This window comes from Pleurodeles waltl, chromosome 7 (assembly GCF_031143425.1).
Source record: "Pleurodeles waltl isolate 20211129_DDA chromosome 7, aPleWal1.hap1.20221129, whole genome shotgun sequence".
Classification (NCBI taxonomy): Eukaryota; Metazoa; Chordata; class Amphibia; order Caudata; family Salamandridae; genus Pleurodeles; species Pleurodeles waltl.
The window spans coordinates 1,422,258,853-1,422,281,614 of record NC_090446.1 but is presented as its reverse complement, the minus strand read 5'-3'; the positions used below and the strand labels follow the sequence as shown (position 1 = coordinate 1,422,281,614).

Sequence of the window (22,762 nt, the reverse complement as noted above, 5' to 3'; positions counted from 1 at the left end):
TACTGTGAATCAAATGAATACCTAGCTTAATGAGTGAGCATCTTTCATTTTAGTTTTTTGTGTAACACCATGAGCCTTGATTTATTTTGGAATAGGTTCCCTGCTAATGCCTGATATTATTACTTATATACCCACAAATCATATTCCCAAAGAAGAGGAGCACTTTAACGAAGGCACTGGACTGGGTGTAAGTCATGTTTATGGATGCAAAACTGCTCTAATTAAAAAAAATCCTTTTACTCTGAAAAATAACGTGCTAGTTCTAAGGAAAGCTTGTTTATAGTGTAACTGAACACATTAAACTACCCCTCAAGGAAAATTGGAATACTATTTATTTCCCACACCATGCATTGTTTGTATACCTTGTTTTCTATTGGGCATGTCTCATTAAAGGCAGAATGATCTTACAGAACTGTGTGTAAAAACATGCCGTCCTTCATCTGAGGCAGTCATTGTAACAGTAACATATGGGTGGTTAGCCATGTTTAATTCCAACACAGCTGCCGCCATAGATGCTATGTTGCAATGTTGCAGGTTAGAGGTTTAATAGTTCGAAATGTGTGTGATATCTCTTCCAGAAACCTTTGTGTTCAAGCTGAAAATAAAAGACATGATGAGATTGATGGTCAAGGGACGTGAGGTCCATAGGATTAATCTTTAATTTTAAAAGCATTTTCCAAGTGAAACTAGTGGAACTTGAAATAAACTATAATCACCCAAATCACCTCCAATTGAATCTGTCTTTGCATTTCATGTAAGAAGTGCTGCTGAGCCTTTATGTCAAAGGCCAAAATATTTCACACCTTGGCATTTTGAAGCTAAAATCATGGCCCACTATTAAGGTAGACAATTATAATTTTGGGCCTAACTACAGCTGTGGCGGAGGGGGTTAATCTGTCCCAAATGTGACTGATTATCCAGCCAACCGTATTACAAGTTCCATAGGACATAATGTACTCGTAATACAGCGGGCGGGATATCCGTCACATTTGGGACAGATTAACCCCCTCCACCATAGATTACGGGCCTCATTATGAGTTTGACAAACAGGAAAGCCCATCTGCAAAGTCCCCACAGGGTGGCCACTGCCTTCATGGCAACCATCCTGCTAGACCTATTAGGAGTTTCCTGGTAAGCCAGCGTTCAGAAACCTTAGTTTACACCTGTCGGCCTAGAGAGAAACAGGCTACAGCATTATCTCCAGCTCGTAATTGAGCCGGCGCCAATGCTGTAGCCTGAGGGTGCACCAGCACCCTCCCAATGTCCAGTGTCTGCAACATTGTGACATTGTGAGGGTGCTGGGCAGGGAGACCCCTGCACTGCCCATGCCAAGTGCATGGGCAGCACAGCACCCCGTGGCCCTCTGCACCTGGACTCCACCAGTCTTTTCATGGCGTTGGAGCCACCATGAAAAGGCTGGCTGGGAACAAGAGCATAATCTGCAGGGCAGAGCTGCATGCAGTGCTCCCCTGCTGGTTTACGATCTCAGCCACACCATCAGGATCATAGATCCTGGTGGTGCTGGCGGAACCATGGTGGTCTGACTGCCAGGGTGTAGAAAAGTACCATCTTGTCTGGCATGTTACCCCCATATTTCACTGTATATATGTTGTTTTAGTCTTTGTGTTACTGGGACCCTGCCAGGCAGGGCCCCAGTGCTCATAATTATGTGCCCTGTATGTGTTCCCTGTGTGATGCCTAACTGTCTCACTGAGGCTCTTCTAAGCAGAACCTCAGTGGTTATGCTCTCTCTGCTTTCCAAATTTGTCACTAACAGGCTAGTGACTAAATTTACCAATTCACATTGGCATACTGGTACACCCATATAATTCTTTTGTATATGGTACTGAGGTACCCAGGGTATTGGGGTTCCAGGAGATCCCTATGGGCTGCAGCATTTCTTTTGCCACTGCAGCCTGCGTGAAATAACGTCCACATTATTTCACAGCCATTTACCACTGCACATAAGTATTTTATAAGTCACCTATATGTCTAACCTTCACCTGGTGAAGGTTGGGTGCCAAGTTACTTAGTGTGTGGGCACCCTGGCACTAGCCAAGGTGCCCCCACATCATTCAGGGCAAATTCCCAAGATTTTGTGAGTGCGGGGACACCATTACACGCGTGCACTATACATAGGTCACTACCTATGTATAGCGTCACAATGGTAACTCCGAACATGGCCATGTAACATGTCTAAGGTCATGGAATTGTCCCCCTAATACCATTCTGGTAGCCCTGGCCCAGGAAGGCAGAACAAAGGATTTCCTCTGAGAGAGGGTGTTACACCCTCTCCCTTTGGAAATAGGTGTGAAGGGCTGAGGAGGAGTAGCCTCCCCCAGCCTCTGGAAATGCTTTGATGGGCACAGATGGTGCCCATCTCTGCATAAGCCAGTCTACACCGGTTCAGGGATCCCCTAGCTCTGCTCTGGCACGAAACTGGACAAAGGAAAGGGGAGTGACCACTCCCCTGACCATTACCTCCCAGGGGAGGTGCCCAGTGCTCCTCCAGTGTGTCCCAGCCCTCTTGGAAACAGAGGTGTTGGGGACACACTGGACTGCTCTGAGTGGCCAGTGCCAGCAGATAACGTCAGAGGCTCCTTCTAATAGGCTCTTACCTCTCTTGGTAGCCAATCATCCTAACCTGGTAGCCAAACCTCCTTTTCTGGCTATTTAGGGTCTCTGCTTTGGATAATTCTTCAGATAATGAATGCAAGAGCTCACCAGAGTTCCTCTGCATCTCCCTCTTCACCTTCTACCAAGGATCGACCGCTGACTGCTCCAGGACGCCTGCAAAACCGTAACAAAGTAGCAAGACGACTACCAGCAACATTTTAGCGCCTAATCCTGCCGGCATTCTCAACTGTTTCCTGGTGGTGCATGCTCTGGAGGTAGCCTGCCTTCACCCTGCACCAGAAGCTCTGAAGAAATCTCCCATGGGTCGACGGAATCTTCCCCCTGCTAAAGCAGGCACCAAAAGACTGCAGCACTGGTCCTCTGGGTCCCCTCTCATCCCAACGAGCGTGGTCCCTGGAACACAGCAACTCTGTCCAATTGACTCCCACAGTCCGGTGACTCTTCAGTCCAAGTTTGGTGGAGGTAAGTCCTTGCCTCCCCACGCTAGACTGCAAAGCTGTGCACTGCGTGATTTGCAGCTGCTCCGGCTCCTGTGCACTCTTCCAGAATTTCCTTCATGCACAGCCAAGCCTGGGTCCCCGGCACTCCATCCTGCAGTGCACAACCTTCTGAGTTGTCCTCTGGCGTCGGGGGACTTCCTTTTGTGACTTTGCGTGGACTCCGGTTCACTTTTCTTCTAAGTGCCTTTTGGGGTACTTCAGCGGGTGCTGCCTGCTTCTGTGAGGGCTCTCTAAGTTTCTGAGCGCCCCCTCTGTCTCCTCCTCCAGAAGGCGACATCCTGGTCCTTTCTGGTCTTCAGCAGCACCCAAAAACCTCTACAGCAACCCTTGCAGCTAGCAAGGCTTGTTTACGGTCTTTCTGTGTGGGACTAACTCTGCAAGCTTCATTGTGACGTGGGACATCAGTCTTCTAAAGGAGAAGTCCCTAGTCCTTTTCTTTCTTGCAGAACTCCAAGCTTCTTCCAACCAGTGGCAGCTTCCATGCACCTTCAGCTGGGGTTTCCTGGACACTGTTGCGACTATTGGACTTGGTCCCCTTGTCTTACAGGTACTCAGGTCCAGAAATCCATTGTCAGTGCACTGCTGGTGTTTGTTCTTCCTGCAGAATCCCCCTATCACAACTTCTGTGCTCTCTGGGGGTAGTAGGTGTACTTTACTCCTACTTTTCAGGGTCTTGGGGTGGGGTATTTTTCTAACCCTCACTGTTTTCTTACAGTCCCAGCGACCCTCTACAAGCTCACATAGGTCTGGGGTCAGTTTGTGGTTCGCATTCCACTTTTGGAGTATATGGTTTGTGTTGCCCCTATACCTATGTGTTCCTATTGCAATCTATTGTAATTCTACACTGTTTGCATTACTTTCCTTGCTCTTACTTACCTAATTTTGGTTGGTGTACATATAACTTGCGTATATAACTTATCTTCTTACTGAGGATACTTACTGAGATACTTTTGGCATATTGTCATATAAAGAAAGTACCTTTATTTTTAGTAACTCTGTGTATTGTGTTTTCTCATGATATTGTGCATATGATATACGTGGAATAGTAGGAGCTTTGCATGTCTCCTAGTTCAGCCTAAGCTGCTTTGCCATAACTACCTTCTATCAGCCTAAGCTGCTAGAAACACCTCTTCTACACTAATAAGGGATACCTGGACCTCGCACAAGGTGTAAGTACCTCTGGTACCCACTACAAGCCAGGCCAGCCTCCTACACAGGGTCTTTATGTTGACTCAGCAGCGGCAGTCCTGACCGCCAGCCTCGTAATGAGGACCTATGTCTTAAATAGCAAGTTCTTACACACAGCCTGCCAGCGTGATCTGCATACTGCAACCTGCTGCACAATAACCTTAATGTAGCACTTCCAGGCCACACCTGTAAAGTCACTTATATGATAAACAGAACCCTGAAAGTGATGGTTCTTTATTGGACGCTAGTATTGGACAAGAAGGAGAGGTCTGAAATGACTGACATAACTCATTAGAAGGCAGACTGCTTGCTTTGTTTTGAACTGATTGGAACCTAAGTAGCAAATATTTAGGAAGGTCCAAATACAGAGTTAGCACAGTCTAAATAGGAGCCAAATATTTTGAAAAATCAACTGTTATCACTTTAATGGAATGGGAGACACACTGAAATCACACCATGACTTTTCAAACAGGTTGTTGTTGAAATGGCAATAATTAAGAGGCTGGTTTATTAGATGGTATTTAGGTGTGAAAGGGTATTGTGGCACACTAATTCGCAAGGTTGCTTCCCTAATCTAAAGCAGCCTTTCTTAAACCCTTGCGAAGGAGACATAGAAGCTTGTATTTAAAAGAGGAGACATGACCAATGCCACTAGTAACTCTACTCAGATGCAGTGGCAGTGCACTCACTTCTGATTAGTATTCTTAGACTCCTGTTGGACTCTCTCTTCAGGGCAGGGGTGGTGGCACAAGCACTCTGCTTCTCACCACAGGAGTAAATCTGTTGAAGAGCCCAAATATAGAGAGCACTGTAGACTTCTGTTATGATGAGACATAATACAGTGCCCACAGAAGTGAGTACTTTGGACTGTGGCTTCTGCGCTCACTTATATTGAAAAAGGCTTGATGCCTGGGTAGTGTAGGTGAAGAATATGATCTGCCATGCCCCATTGCAATTGGACAGGAGTGGTCCAGCATATCATAAACTAAGGGCCTGGTTACGAGTGAGGATTTCCTTGCTGTGATGGCTGGACAGTTGCAACTACGGCAGTCTGACTGCCACATTAGAACCTTGGTGGTAGGACCACCAGGGGAACACCATCTCCACTGAGAACATTGTTCCAGGCGGCATGACGGAGGTCTGACTTGTAGCAGACAGGTCAGCGCAAAACTCAGCACTGCCTGGCTGGTTATAACTCCCCTTACTGGCACCCTCTGTGCTCTGGTACAGGACTCAACTCCCTTAAGGTAGCAGAGTCATATATCGTAGCACTGTTCCCAGCAGACTAACCGGCAGGAACCTTTTAAAAGTGTGGGGTGGGACTCCACAGATATAATTGTGGTGTCCTCCCCCCAGGATTGGCAGTCAGCTGGTCCAACTGCCAATGTCATAATGAGGCCCTTAGTTTGCCATTCATGCATGGCATTAGTTTAACACTCCGTGAGTGTCTTGTAGCTGTTTTCACCTGGCATCTGCTTCCCACTGGAAGGAAGGTATGGCTCCTTGAAAGGTGATCCTTTCAAATATATTAATCATGATTGCACATTCTTCTAAAAAGCACTCAATTGTTTATTTTACCCCCAGAATGTGACTTAGTATCCTTGCTTCCTGGGAAAAGATCAGGATTGCTGTTCATTCATTGGTCATGCAGCAAAGGATAGGGAGAGCACTCTCCAACTCAATAATAAGTTACTCCTGTTTAGTAACTAAATATATAAAACAGGAACAACTTAGAGCACACATGGGTAAGATTTAAGAGAGTTGCAAGTGACACATAATTGAGTAAATTAGAATCCTCCATCTTGGGGCTGCCTTCAAATAGGGAAAGCTTATTTCATTCTGGCTGGAAAGACTTAAAATTGCCCTAATGCCAGCACAACACCTTTAAAACTGCTTAAACCTGGAAGTTGCCTCAAAGAATCTTGCAGATAACAGAAACACACAAGGTTTGACGTGATTGACCCTCCAAAGATAAATCATTCAGGTAGTTAGTTTGCACCCATTATTTATAGGAAAGACCCTCAAATGTGTTCCAAACTGTTGTTTACACTATAATTCAGTATACATATTGTTTTAAACATAGGAGTTAATGACACATGTGATAAAGTACTCCTACGATCTAAACTAAAACCACTAGCTTGACATTGATTTAATGAGTGTAATTCTAGCATGTTTGGCTGCTCTGTCTTGCTATTATGGAAGTTTTTTTTTTTAATGTGCAGTCTTGGGTGACTTCCTATTTTGAATAATAATGATTTTTATGTTGCATTTGGATCATAAGCAACTAATTAATAACATTGCACTTGAAAGGAGTTTGTTGAGGTATTTAGAAGTGTGTAAATGTGTTTTAGTTGTGCAACATAATTATTTGAAACACCACTTTATTAATATTGATGTTGATTCCAATTATCTATTCACTCAATGCCCCCTTGCATGACTTCTCTCCCCACAGTCCCCACAGTTTCTGTAGCCTTCACAGACACAGGGCACTGTGATATAACTAGATATTTTTCTTCCAGAAAATAAACCTTCTTTATGTTTTAACTGTAACCATCTCAGAGCTCTTCTGTTGTAGCTTCCTGATGTGTGACTGATAGGAAACACTGATGGATGGGCTATTGTTTAACTAATGTAATGTGTTGTGCATCTCCGGACATGAACAGCCTATAAGCTGCTGGAGACATCTGTAAAGGTGGATTAGTTTGAAGTGCCTTATAATGTGTTATCATTAGTCACGCCACAGTGAGTTTGCAGTTTTGATTCTTGTTTATGCTAGAAATGTGTATGAAAACTGATGGATTTGGGATGAGCTAAGAGATTTTAAGAGTTCCACCAGGGACTCTGTCCAATTTCAGAGAGACTCTTTCCTTGTTACTAGAGATGCTGTCCATGTTCCTTGCGATCACGACTGAGGGCCTGATTAGGAGTTTGGCGCCACAACTTTAATAAGGCGGTGGTGAGGTGGCCGTCAAGCCGGCAGCATCACTGTTGGAAAGCGGATTATTGGTAAGGGCGGATAAGTAACTACACTTAGCAATAGGCCACTAACCCCCACTAGGTTCAGTTAGGTCTCAATAAATGAGCCCCAGCTCAACCCGTGGTAGCTTGGCAACGAGCGACACGGCTTAACTTAGGAGACAAAGCAAAAAGCATTCAAATATCACAAATCAGTAATTAAATAAAACACAGGAAACAGTTTAAAAATCCAAAACCGATTTATAACAATGGGAAATATTTGTAGCTTTAAAATTACACCAAAACAAATAAAATCCGATGAAGGGAACTGGAGATATTACTTTTTAAAGAATTAATGTTTTTTAGCACTTAGAAACGACTAGCGCCAATCTGGTCATCTGGTCGCACCTTAACTGGGGCAAAGGCAAAGTTTAAGGTTGACCACGATGGAGCCCTGCTCAGCTACAGCAAGCAGGAGGCCTCAGTCAAAAGTTTACTATCGGACTTAGTTGTTTTCTTGAAGGTTTTCTTCAGCGGGACGAAGTCGCCAGTCCGATCCCACCTCCCTAGAGCCCTTCTTAGATACATGTCGCAGGAGCCCTGGGTGAAGATTTCTACATTTAGACTTAGATGATTTTTCAAGATGAAAATCCTTCGACAGGGGCAAGCCTGACTTTTGATCCGACGTCCCTGGAGCCCTCTCGGGATACACTGTGCAGGAGGTCCCGGTCAAATTTCTACGTTCAAACTTAGTCACTTTTTCAGAGATTTTCTTCAGCGGGACAAACCTGCAAGACAGGCCGGGTTGCGTTTGAAGCAAGCCGGTTAGAGTTGCTGCAGCGGGTTGGTCCCTCTATGGCACATTTTCCAAAAATGTCTCCAATCTTCTCCAAACTTCTGGATCTTCTTCCAGAAGGTCTTTTAAGGTTCTTCTGGAGACCACAACTCACCCCAAGGTTCCAGAAGCTTTGAGCAGCTCCTTGCGGGTGCAGACTACAACTCCCAGAATGCACTTGGCTCAAACTCCAACTGGACAGTGGTCAGCTGGTCAGTTTCTTCAGGATCTGAGACAGGGGACTCTGGTTAGCAATGTTTCATCTGTAGTAATTAGGGAGTCCCTCCTTGAACCAGTTAAAGCCAGGCAAAGTCCTTCTTGTGATGAAGCCTGTGTGTGCAGCTGGTGCAGTCCGTCAGAGTCCTTCTTCTACTGAAATTTTTTCCTTTTAGGGATCTGAGGTGTGGGTGCAGCTCTGCCATATTTATCCTTGCTCCTGCGTAAAAGTTTAGAAATTTTGGGTTACAAGAGAGTGAAAAATGTCTACTCTCCATTTCCGTAATTATGCTAAATTTAGACAAATTAAGCAAAATTACGCAAAATGAAAATTTGTCATTTATTTTTATTTTAGTGTGAAATGTGTCCTTCTCTCCATTTTGAATGGAGGGCTACTTTAGTGCTAAACAAAAGTGTAAAAAACACAGGTACTGTGAACATTTAGTTTATTTGTTTTGTTCTTGTACTCTCTGGAAGATTTTCACCCAAAGCATACTTGAAATTACATCTACGGCATAATTGTGTAATTTCAGGAATTTCTAGCATAACATGCAATGCTGGAAATTACATGCTGTTATGCCGCTGTAAAGGACATTTCACCCAGGGCTATTTCAGAACTTCTGTTCTAAGGCTGTCTTCAAATATAGAAATTCATTGTAAATCAGTCCAGACAGACATCAAGTTCTCTTTTTTCATGAAAAACCTGCTTACATCTTCTTAAATCTTAATGAAATCTTCATACTGACAACATAAGTAAATTTCAGTTGGGTGGCAAAATGAATAGTATATTGTTAAATCCCTGTAAATTCCAACATCATCCCTCAATAGGTTAGGAGTTTTGTTTAAAAATCATGCTCAGAAACATAATGCCTTGAATATAAAAATATGTATTTGGCAATTGACTCACCAGTTTGTTAATTTTCACTTTAACAGATACTGAAACACTCCATGGTCTTTCGGCAAAAGTCATATATGATTATGAGGCAGGCAAGTAAAGTTAAACGTCTATACCTACATATATTTGTCCTAATGTTACAGAATGATTAATTTCATCTAGTGCACTATGCTACAGTCCAATAAACAATTAATCAAATCCAATGTATTGCAGTCATGGTACACCCAAGAGAACACTTTATAGTAACATTTTAGATTTCCAGTACATTTAGATGGAAAACTGGACTGCAATATAATGTCTGAATACAACATGCTCTACATATCTTTTGTTGAATTACATTGTGTTTGTTTACAGCTTTATGTTACTGATTACAGTTATGAAGACTCTAATTCTGTCCCAACATATATCTGATAAATTATAAAAAGCTAATTATACATTGCTGTTTAAATTGCGGTTCTTTAGTGAAAAAGTCAAGATGCCATGATTGATAGAAAATCTTGATTTTTAAATAAACCTAAAATCTAGTTTCTTAGGAAATACAAACAAATTGTGTTCCAATACAGCTTAATGTCCTCCATGCTACAAAGTATATTATTGAAACTCAGACTGCCACTACTTTTAAGATTTCTGGTTACACCATGTTATATTTGTTATTAACAATTCCCCAAAATTTGAAATCAATTATGAAAATATTGTGACAGACAATGACATATGATCTTATGTTTGGGTTTAAAATGTCATACAATTTGGGATCCATATCATTATGTGTTATCTCTTGTGTCCAGGAAAATAATTCCTTGTTCAATTGTGATAGTTCTGTAAATTGCAATAATAGATGTTCTAAGAATTCAAATTTGACATAATCTACATAGTTGTTTATAGTGACTTGGCCCTCACCAGGCTCTCACCACTCATAGAGACTAGTCCGTGGATGAAGCAAGCTTTCCATTCAAGGACATTTAAGGATTTTGCATTGCTTCGTGTTACATGGACCACTGAAATAAGAAACATACCCATTATTATTACTTCTACAAGATAGTGACAATATGCGAGCTTTCATGGCTAGGTGATATAAATGAGGGCTGACTGCCTTTTTAAAAGCCGGTTTCAATGATTTAACTTCCAGTAGGAGGGCCATCACATGGGAATAAAGCCACTCTAAGCACAATTAAAAAAATATACCTACATGAATGGCCCATTTGCTGCAAGTAGTGCTTTGTGTATATAATACTCATTTGACTCAGGTTTTGCTCAGCTAATCATAATAAACCACATCCAGGTCAAGAATATCCCTGCTGCCAACCAGTTCTCAGTGTCAGTGTATTATAGCTAAAGATGCATTTTTGTGAAAGCCACATAATCCGTGTAATGGCAGTGCTTCCATCTAATCAATGGTATAGTTCAATGAAGGAAGTGATATGGGGGGCCCAGGAGTTATTTTATGAATAATTCAGGCTTTGCAAACATTGACTAGTGGCTGTCCATCATATAAATTAAATAAACTATTTAAGGCATTCCTATGAGGCTACCCCTGAATTTAGATGGCTCTGAGATTATTGTTTGATTCTGTTATTTTTGTTGTTGCTGGATTTAACCATGCTCTACTGTTTGTTTTTTATGTTATTTGTGACAGAACTGAATAAAGTTTTATGAATATCTGACTGCTCTTCTTTAAAGATGTCAGTCTCAGTCATACATTCATCTCAGTGATATGTTATCTAAGGGTGATGTGAAGATTTATAAGTTCTCACCTTCTCCATGACACTGCACTCTGGATATGAATGGCTCCAAATACCATGATGTTATTGTTTTTGGAGTTCACTCTGGGGGTGTAATGATGTGAAAAGTTAGATAATGCATCCAGCATTCGTTGAAGAAACATAGGGGCTCTGAGACATAATAGCTTGTGATTTGCATAATATAATGTGCTAACATTCAATTGCCTAATAATTGGGGGGAATACAAGTGTCTGAGACAGTTTGGTATTAGGATCACTAAAATATTAAAGAGTCATTGCCAATATACATAGCTGTCATACATCAGCAGGTATGGGTATTATGGATGGCCTTGTGTTTTTTCATTAGATTCATTAGTAGGAGGGTAAGCCCTTTAAATGCAAACATGAATCATTTGGAAAGTCCTAAAAGTTACAATGTATTTCACATGTTAATCATATCAACTTAATAAGAAGTTTTAGAAAAGTCAATAAAAGTACTGGAACGTAGATTGTCTTTGCATTCATATAAGTACATTGCCATCAAAAGAAACCACACCATGGAATTTGCACACACCTAATTGAGTAAAGGGAGACTTCTGTGGTCTTTGCAATTTACTTTGTATCATTGTAGCAAATATCTTTAATGTAGAACAAATACAGTGTGGAAAGCTATATGTGGACCCCATGATTTTGGGGGTAGACTTTTTAAATAGGGCAATAGATACCACTTCTTTCCAGATATCAGAAAAAGCACAACCTTTTAAGCATTGCCCTGTACAGTGAGGTTAGAATAAAGGGTCACCATTGCAAGGCCTATTTCAACATATTAATGGATAGCTCATCTGGATCCAGTGTATTTGGATCTTTGGAAATAAGGTTGGTTATATATGCATCAATATTCATTACTGATCCAATCCCCAATGTAAATAGGATATGGGTCTATAGGAGAAAACTGTAGCATTATAATGAATAGAGAGCTATACGTTTATACTTATGAATCTAGACAGTTTAAGATTTTAGTCCCTCACACTCCATTAGTCACCAAATTCCAATGCAATGACTTGCACTGTTTAACATCAGAACTCAGTTTTTCATGCTCACATTCTTCTTTTTGAACTATTTGTAATGACTATTATTTTTTTGCAATGAGGAAAGTCGATCTCATTGACATTCAGCTGGTTTTCCTGAGAGAATACAGTAACTTTCCCAATTGCGCTCCATGGACTTTATTGTGGTAACAAAAATTATGCTTAGGCCATTGGTTCCCAACCTGTGGTCTGCGGACCCCCCAGAGTCCGTGACACACTCCCAGGGGGTCCACAGGCCTGGGCTGGCAGAAAAACATGTTGCCAGGTGGGGCCTTGCAACAGAAGCACATGCTTTCTTTTTATATATATTACTTCCTTTGTGTAGCAGTTTTAAAAGTACTGCAAAGTTCCTCGTACATCCAGCAGCTTTCAGGGCAAAAATAAAAGCATCAAGATTACTCTGGTGATTAATGTTAGCACGTCAGACCTTATTTTGTTATTTTCGCATTAACTTATAAGGGGACGTGTTTGTAAGTTGATGGACCTTTTGACTGTGCTTAGAGTAGTTCCCACCATGAGACCCTATACCAATACAAATCAATAGCAATAGCAATAACAATCAACAGCATTGACAATCATAAGAGTCAAGAATTTCCACACACCTTGACCTCTCGGCCATGAATAATCACACCTTTATGTAAAAGTTAGAATGTTTATTTCCCTATATAAACAATGCTAATATCACGTAACTTAGTCTCAAAATCAAGTGTTAGGCATACAGAAACAATACTGGCTGCCCAAATCTCCTTAAGAATATCAATTTAATCAAGGCTTGGACCAATACACATTCTAACGTTACAGTACAGATCAATAGCAAGAATAACTGCACAAAAGAAATGGCATACATTTAGATTCAGCTAAGAAAAAACATCAACTGTTATTATATGTGGTGAGCATCATCAGTGAGTGCCCCAATTGACCTTGAGATTAGAGTAGCATGTTTGGGCTTCATGCAAAACAATTTTTGTCAATACAAATTTAGAAAAAACATCTATCTAAGGCTCTGTCAAAATTAGCAGTTGGTACCTAGGGACAAAAGCAAATAGGCATAACAATCAGTAACATCGTCTTATACCTTGTCTCAGTATGGTTCAACAAGCTGTGACAGTCTTCCTCAGTTCAGTCAGCAAGGCATTGGAATTCATCATTAAAGTTCAGGAAAGCAAAGTTTCTTCATGCAGTTCAGAAAGAATAACGAAACACTCAAGAAGAATGGGGAGAATGGCTTCTCTCCTCTCAGTGCAGTCTGGCTACGTTAGATTTCCTAAAACTACTTCCCAGGTCATCTTTACACACACTAAGTTATACAATGTTTCCCTAGCTAGTACAGAATATTCTAAAGAGCAGTTCTCATGGGAAAGAATTTCAGCTACTAACATCCGGTCCACACAGTGGAAAATCACAATTTAATTCTATTAAACAGCCATTTTAAAAATCGCCTAAGCAATGCATCTTGAAATGAGGCCGTGCAACTAGGCCCAAGACCTCGCTAAAGTAAGGCCTATGATTAATGAAGCAAATACATAACACATGACCATTAATATGACTTACTACTACATTAATCCAAACATGAGCTCAACATTTTACATTAATAAGCTATTAGTTAGTACACTTTGTGATCATAGGTGGCCACTCAAGTAGGCGCAGTTTCAAATGCGTATATTATTTTTCTACGTTAACTCATTTTCTATGCAAATTCAACACTTAGAATACATTAATATTCATTAGTAAAATTCAGCATTAACTTTAACGTACCTGCTGGAGAGAGATCGGAGTTTTGTCTAGTGGCCGTTTTGACTCATCTAACGTAGCGCAGATGGTCAATATGCCTGCTGTAAAGAATGTGTATCATGCAAAGAACAATATTTTTTGTGCATAGCACAGTGCGTTACTGCTTTAGTCACACACATTGTTTTGTTACTGTGCAGTTCATAAGTTATAATTGTAATCTAGCACAGTGAGCTATGAACTTCCAAAGAGCTGCATGCAAACGGCATGGTACAAACTAGAAAGTTATGTCTTTTTCCCAGTCTTTCATTATTCTTATGCTGCTAAAAAAGGTCTGCTTGGGTAAAAATACATTCTTATTATTAAATGAAACACTAACCACTGTGTTATGCTCTAAATCCTGAGTCTGTGCTTCTCTAGACCAAGCACTCCTAGTAAATGCCTATCAGTGTGGATGATATGTCAATCCTATACTGTGCAGTCCCCTGTAAAGTGCTCTGACACCCTACACTGGTATGAGAGGTGCTACTATATAAATGAATTACATGTGACATAGAGGCTATGGAGAGATGAGAGGTCCTTATGTGATAAAGCTTTCTCAGATCTGGTACTTGTTCATGTATATTTTGTGAATTACTGTTTGAAATGTAAATCATGCAAATTGCTTGGGATCCCATGCTTCCAGTAGTGATTCAGAGGGGGTCCTTAAGAGTCAAAACCACAGCTTTAGGACCATTATACCAATGCTTGGAGCTTTTATATATGCTGTCATAATGTACATCTGGTTATCCAAAGATATGGATCACACCAGGAAGCAAAATCTCCCCGCCATCGCTTGTACCTCCATCCACGGGACTACAGCTCTTTAGTAGCACACCCTCCAACCATTCCTCTCTTTGTTCTCATCTTTCAACAACACCCAACCTGAACTATTAATCCTTCAAGCAATAATCCTGATCAAAATGTTTTGGTCTCCTCTTCGCTCTTAAGCCTAGAGTGTCTCTTATCCTCTATTTTGAACCTTTTAGAAAAATTGTTTGGTGGATCTGATTGTATTCTTGACTCCGTAACGACCATTTTAAAAGAATTGACAACTGGCAATGGAGTATATCCTGGATTTCTTACGCAGTATAACAATGATCTCTTAGCACGGAATCACACTATCATAAACAACGAAAGACCACTTGGTACTGACTTTTGCTCCCAGGCTGGAGTACCACAGGTGGAATTATCCCCTACAAATCATATGCCAATTGAGAGCCCAGTCAATTCCATTAGATTCATATTAAGAGACTTTTCAACAAAGACAGACCTGGAACCAGCCTGCCAAAACTCTGAGACGGTTATGTTTCCAATTTTGAAAGCTCAACCAAAGGCAAATATCTTGACTAGTAACTTGGGTACTCCTGTACAGCCTCCAATATATAAAAGGAAAACAGTCAAAATGTCCAAAAAATCAATCCGGAGACATCCCAAAAAAGATCAGAGAAAGATACGATTCTCTAAAGATCAATCTGGCCTGCAAGATTCCTTAAACCAGGAGGCTCCAGCCTTACATTCTCGCCTTGCACCTACTGTCTCTTTGTCAACGTGTGAACTCCATCCACCCATCAGCAACCCTGAAATGGTCAACCTAATTTCAGCTTGTGAGTCAACTATCTCTCAACCAATTAGGTCATCCCTAAATCCCTCTGCACAATCCTTTGAAGCTACCACAGGACTTATACTCGCTCAGACTTGGCTGAAACCTATCAGAAGAGGACAGGGTCGGTACCCTGAGGATACCTTAACTTTAGATTTTATGCTTTTATTTGACAATGATCTCTTTTTTAACAGAGCTCAATAAAAACGTTTTTCTGTTATTGAACCTCTTAGAATGATTTAAAGTAGGGATATACATTTGGTCTCTTTGAAGGTTGCGGACTTTGGTTCCTTGAATTGTGTATCGTTTTTCTCTAAATTTCCTGTTAACAAAATCTTAAGTAATTTAGAGTCTTTACAATGTAAAGGTATCAATGTAGTTCCTGTCTTGAGCAAGACGGGTTTAAGGTTAACCAAGTGGGACCTCCAACCTCCAGATGAGGTGTGGAAACCTTTTTCCCATAGGCATCCCTTTAGTTAAACATGACACTAACTCTCACACTTATCAGGATTTAAAAACTCACCTTGGGGCTTATGGCCAAGAAGTATTATTTAGGGACTCTCCTGTCTGTCCGCCTCCTGATATGAGCATTAATCCCCACTCTTCGCATTGGCTACCAGCAGTATTAAGAAGTTCTACCACAACCTCCAGGCTAACAGCACCATCAATGTAGCAATGAGCTTACCCTTTTATCTTGGAATGTGGCAGGTATAAAGTGGAAAAGATTTATTTTCTGAACTCTCTCAAGCCTGATATAATTTTTCTCCAAGAAACCTTGTCTATTGGGGAGTTGCAGATTAAAAATTATTATTGCTTTTGCTGTAAAGCTTCCCTCTCAATGAGGGGTCACGCAAAGGGAGGGGGTTGCATGTTTGCTGTCGAATAGACTGCATTGGCAGCATGAATGCTTTAGGGATTCCAGTAATTTGTTTTTAGCAGTAACTTTACACTACATTGGTGTCGGAGACAAGGTAATCTCCCTTAGTTTGATTAACTAATATGTTCCTCCTGACGTCCCTTCTAATAATCTCTTAGTTAAGGCATTTCTTTACATTAAAGAACTCTGTGACAGGGACCCAGGAACCCAAATCATCATGGTAGGAGATCTAAATTTTAAGATTTCTAACCCTGGGCTTGCATCCTTCTGGGATGAGAAAAAATAAGAAGCATTTGGATTACCGCCTTGTACTTTTCCTCACAAAATAAGGCTTAATAAGCATGTGAAGCTTTTTCTCGAGTACTTGAGAGAGAATGATTGTATTGTTGCCAATGGATACACTCCCATCTGACTCCCCAGCCCATTCTACTCATAAATCGCCATCCTGGACTACGTGGTAACAAACTATCAGTCTTTTTCTCCATTAAATGACATAATAGTACTACAGACTACCCTTATTGATCATAATGTTCCAGTAGTATCTCTTGATTTGAAGGCACAACTCACTGATTCATGGAATTTAGCAGGGCCGCACCCCCAGCTAAATGTTAAAAATGGTAGAACATATTGGTCCCCAAGTAGTTTTAAGGGGCTCAAAGGAATCCTGCAAAGTACCTTGAATGATCTTGTTAGCTGGGCAGGAAAAGTAATGGAGAGTTTCACTAGTATCATGCAACTGGTTGTTTCAATCCCCAGTCGAAAACCTCAGAATAAATATATAGTAAAACTCCGCTCCCTTTTATTAGTGAATAGAGAAATTAATGCTCTTATTCGCAAACAGTATTGGGATTATACATCTGTGAGGCAATCCCAGCTAGACATCTTAAAAAGAAGGAGAAGGAGGTTAACAGTGCACCTAAAAAAGGATGCCACAGTGTCTGTGTTGAAATAAGAGAAGCAGCCTCTTTCAGCTATACCATGCAGTTTTGGTCCTTGATCGCAGAGGGGTGTGGCACAAGAACCAGGCCCCTCCCAATATCCATTAGTGAATTAAGCTAGTCGAATTTTCTATCTGACCTTTATGCTTCTAATGGGACTACGTGAAATTCCCTCAAACCAAATTTGATTCCTCATACTCATATCCAACCCTAAAAGAAACTGAGGCTGCTATAAGAGGAATGCGTTGTTCTGCTGCAATGAGGCCGGATGAAATTCCAATATTGCTAATAAAACACGATATGAAGCCAGGGATGTTTCTCAATCTTGGAAGGGTAGTGTCATTGTCCCTCTGTATAAAAAAGGGGATTAAAATTGTCCTACGAATTACTGCAAGATTGCACTTTTGGATGTGGTCAGAAAATTCTTTACTAAATTCTTGTTGTCACAGATAAATGATTGGGGAGAAAGGTACAAAATTATCCCCTTAGAGCAGTCAGGCTTTATGCGAAATCCTGGCACAATTGACAATATCTCTGTTTTGCAAGTAATTAATGAAAAATATGTCTCTGTGATGGGAGAAGTGATCTATTCAGCCTTCATAAATGTTTCCATAGCATTTGATAAGGTAGGCCGTGTCTTGTGATGGAAGAAGCTCCTAAGATTTGGTATGCCCGGCATTCTCTGTGACCTTGTGGTAGCTCTTCACTCCTCCACCTGGTGCAGAGTTTTGCTAGGGGGAAAACAAGGTCTATCTCATGTCATTTCAAACAAAAACAGCCTAAAACAAGGATGTATGTTGGCTCCACTGTTATTTTCCCTGTATCTTTCGGATTTACCAGCATATCTAACTTTATGTGAGGGCTTTGCTCCCAAATTAGGAGATAGATTGCTATGCTGTCCACTTTATGCAGATGACATAATAATTTTAGATCATACCCCAAAGGAGCTTAATAACAGACTAAAAGCCCTCGAACAATACACTAAAGCTCACTTTTTAAAGATAAATTGGTCAAAGAGCAAAATCTTGTGCTTTCATGGGGACAAAAGATTAAAGTACAGCAATTTTAACTGGACCTTGGGAGCTCAACACCTTGAAAGAGTAACCTCTTACGCATTTTGGGGTAAAATTGTCTGTGGGAGCCGTGAAGACAGAGAGCATATTGAGCATAATCAAATGAAGGCCCACTCCCAAGCTGACGGTCTGTACACCTTATATAGGGCAACAGGCAGAAGGCATTATAAACATCTCTTAGAGGTTTATCGGGTGAAGATACCTCCAGCTCTATTGTATGGTATAGAACATATTTCGGTATCAAAGTGGATCTTTCTCGATAAACTCGAGGGACGTGTCTTAAGAAATATTTTAACTGTAAACTTCACCTTTTCTGTACCGTTATTAAGACTTGAGTTGGGCATGCGCAGCTCTTTTATTCAAGGCCTGGCTGCGGTAATTTGTTGGATGTTTAATTTGATGACGTGCAGTGACGACTCTTTGCGGTCACTGATAAAAAAATAAATATTAGCTGGTCATAAAGTAAAATATACCATCTGCAGGAACTTTTTATATGCCATGGATCATTTACAATTAGATCTCTCTGCAATTTTTACTCTCTCTCCAGCACAGCTTAAACCCACACTCAGGAAAGCAACTTGGGCAGTGAGTTTCTGCCGGGGCAGCTAGGCCTGCGCACATAGACAGAGTTTTCATTTAATATGTGATTCCTTAAGGCCAAGGATCACACAGCCCTACCTTATCTGGAACTTGCCTCATAGGGTGAGAAGATTCTGTCTCCTGCTGTGACAGGGGCCGCTTCCCTTGAACACATTACCAGCAAAATGGTTTGGCTCTTCCACTATTTGTAATTTATGCTATAATGGCATCCAAGATTTGAAAAATGTTGTTTTCATTTGCCCAGCCCTATTGCCTTATCGTCCTAAGTGGCTGTGCCCTATTTGCCTATCCTTTTCGTTTAGTACTGCTTCTAATCTATTACAAGTCTTATTCATTCCGCCTAATTAAGTGTTTTGTGCTACAGTTTTTAACTATTTTAAGTGGTTTTTAACTTTGTATTAGCTTAATCAATTTGTTTATCAAAGTTTAACCCATTCCCTACTATTATTGTTCTTCTTTTTGTATATTTATGTATTATTTTATGTGGATCTCCATCGGAGCTCTGTAACATAATAAACTTGAACTTGAAAACAAGTTGATAAGAGATGCTGCAATCAATATACAAACTTCACTCTGCAGAAAACCTAAAGCAATAAGACATTAGATGGTGTAACATTTTCATCATTCTACCTACAGAATCGTGTGCTTTTTGTAATTAACTGCCACGCATATGTTGATTGTGGTATTGATCATATGATTATACCCTACTAGCATGACTCATCTAAAGTATGTTAGTAAGAGATCTAAACCGTATACAATATGTCAATAACAACATGTATTTTTTTTCAAATGTGGATGTCCAAATTTAAAAAGAAAGTAATTGTCTTCTTCAGGGAGCTCTTAGGGTAATGTGTGGTAACACGGGTACACCTGCTGATAACCATTGGTCAATAATATCCTAACATTTTTCATTTGAAAGCACAGCAATACATATGAAAATCTGAGAATGCTATGCCTCCATCTATTTTCTTTTTATGTCATTTCTTCCAGGCAACTCTCAGACTTTTATTAGCGCAGATAAAACTACCCAGTTCCCCCTGGAGTTTCTTTACACCATTCTGCCCTGAAGTCTAGTAGTAGTGCATTGAAAATAAAGGTGAATTTTGGAAGGATCATCATTTTAATTAAGTTGGTTCTTCCTAGGGTAGAAAGGGGAAGATAGGTCCATAAATGCAAGAGTTTCTTAATTTCCATTATAAATTTTGAGAAATGTATTTGTGCCATACTGTCTAGCCATTTCATCACTCGTACTCCTAGCTATCTAATTTCTTTCTTTCCTAATGGGTTGTCAGCAGAGCCATTCCAAGTCATAAGTTGTGTTTTATTTTCATTTATTAGGTAGTCTGAAACATTCCCATTGTTTTTTTTAAATTTACAATATTGAAGATTGCAGGAAGTGAGGCTTTAATGTCTATGTAAATCATGAAGTCATCTGCATAAAGGACATCTTTTTTAATCTACTCATGAAATTGGAAGGATATAGTCGTCTGTTCCTTCTAGCAAGCAGTTCAATATATAGGGTAAACAGTAGGAGACAATTGGCATCCTTGACGAGTACCTCTCTCTATTTGAAGTTGCGATGTAAGATTACCATTAAACAAAATCCTGGTAGATGGTTCTTTCTAAATAGTTTTAATTGCCTTAAGAAAGTTATCTCTTAACCCATTATGCGTGATGACTGAGTAAATAAATGTCAAACTCATAGGCCTTAGAAGCCTCAATGGTCACAATGGTCAGAGGAGAGTTTGATTATGTTGCCACATCAAACGCACTTACCAAGCCATGGATCAATTTATGTAATTGTCTATTTTTCATGAAACCATTTTGATACTCATGAACAGGTCCCTCTGATCACTTTATGTAATCTTTTGGCTAATATTTGTGCTTAGATCTTAAAAGAATTAATAAGCAAAGATGTAGATCTGCATGATTCACACCTTTTTGGGGTTTTGCTTGGTTTTAAAGTTAGAATTATTGTTGCGTGATTCCACAAGGCTGGAACGGGAAGGGCTTCTACATACACCGCATTTATTATTTTAGATAAAATGGGAGTAAGCTCTTACCTTATATAACTCATTTGGTATGCCTTTAGAGCCAGGTGCCTTCCCATTTTTTTTAACCTTTAACAATGTTGTCTACTTCTGCCATACTCATTTCTTGATTAAGCTACTGGTACACATCCCTGTCTATTGTAGGAAGACTATCCGTTTTCTATTTCTTCTTTGGTAGTTAAGTCATTGGCATATAAATCATGAAAGTACTTAACAAAGGCCATTTTAATATCAGAGTCTTTTAGGCAGTGTTTCTTGGTCTCTTTATTCTCTATTTCCTTAATTATATTTCTGGCAGTCGCCACTCTTGTCTTCCAGGCCAGTAATTCCCACACCCCTCACTGTATTTGTTGCGTCCCAACTTGCTTGCATCCCCCATATGTACCACCCATTCTAAACATTCTGTTAAGGATCCCTTGGCCACTTTAATCTGCCTTTGTAAGTCTGCTTGTTAGCAGGAGTAACTATTCAGCCTCTTATAAGTTTCTCTAATTTTCATATCTAGCTCCGTCGCTTTGTTATTTTCTTTACTTTTATATGCCATGTAACTAATCAATCGCCTCTGAATAGAAGCCTTGTATGGATCCAATATATTATATTGGGGGGGGGATCTTTATCAGATTCAAAATATTCTGCTGTATCCCTTTTCAAATAGTTAATAATCTCTTGCTCCCCTATTAATGACTATCAAGAGTCCATCTAGGGGGAGTAGGGCTGCTATCAAGAGAAAGTTAAAATTTTATAATGAAGTGGTCTTAGAGATGCTCTGGTTGATGTGTTACCCCCTTCATCGTATTCCCCAGCCACAAGTCCGTCAAACAAAATATATTCTGGAGGCAAAACCATATTTCTTATTATGGTAAGTATAGCCCTTATCTTCTGTCGCCAAGCATCTCTTAAGCCCAGATTCTTCATTAGGTGGTAAATGCACCCTGCTCGGGGAATTAACTGTTGGTCTAATAGTGGATTCATCTACTGTAAAGCGGAATATATCAAAACATTAAAATCCCCACTGATTATTATATAGTTCCCTGTATCAACTAATTGATTATATAGTTCGCTGAGTGGGGTTCGGATCATCTATATTTGGGCCATAATAACCTACTAGTGAGAAACATATGCAATGCACTCTGACATTGGCAATTAGCCATCTCCCCCCAGGATCTGCCATGAAATATTCCAAATATGACTTGGGATGATTTTCTTTTTTCTTATAATATAGCCCCCATTTCTCTTGGTATATATGCTTTTCCAGTATGACTAGTAAGGGCTTCATTATGAGTTTGGCGGAGGGGATCTGACAACTCCTCTTCCAGTGATTCTGAGGGTTGCGATGAGGACAGTCGTGCTCTCCCTCTGCAAACACAGTCTGTGCAGCAGGTTAGCCCAACAAAGAGAACAGGTGCATGTGGCGGCAAGCACAGACAGAGTGCTCCCTTGGCAGCCCCCTCCCAGTTTATGTCAGCCCCAAATTCCACCTTTTAATGGTGATGATGGACAAGTCAATATGGCCAACTTTTTGCTGGTCAACTACATCTGTCTCTTTTTGGATGTTGACTTCCTTCAGCAAATTGTGCAGCAAACAAATATGAGTGCAGAATTATTTCTGAGAGAGCATGGAGGCACTCTAGGCCCCACTCAAGGACACACCAGTGGACTACCGCTTCGCTGGTTGATTTGAAGATATTTTTGGGCCTTACACTCAAAATGGGGTGAGTGCAGAAACCCAACTTGCAGTCCTACTGGACGAGTCAGATGGTTTGGGTATTTCCCATCTTCGCACAGGGCCGCAACAGGGAAGGGCCCAAATCGTATTGTGGAA

The 22,762-nt window shown here is 40.5% G+C and overlaps 1 protein-coding gene across 1 annotated transcript in view; it reads left to right on the top strand.

The window, feature by feature from the left end:
* LOC138246437 (zinc finger protein RFP-like) overlaps nt 1-22,762 on the top strand; it is a 200,225-nt gene that overhangs the window by 129,813 nt on the left and 47,650 nt on the right. Inside the window, exon 8 of the mRNA XM_069201048.1 lies at nt 9,265-9,318. Within this exon, the coding sequence (XP_069057149.1) occupies nt 9,265-9,318 (54 nt within the window). The remainder of the gene's footprint in view (nt 1-9,264; nt 9,319-22,762) is intronic.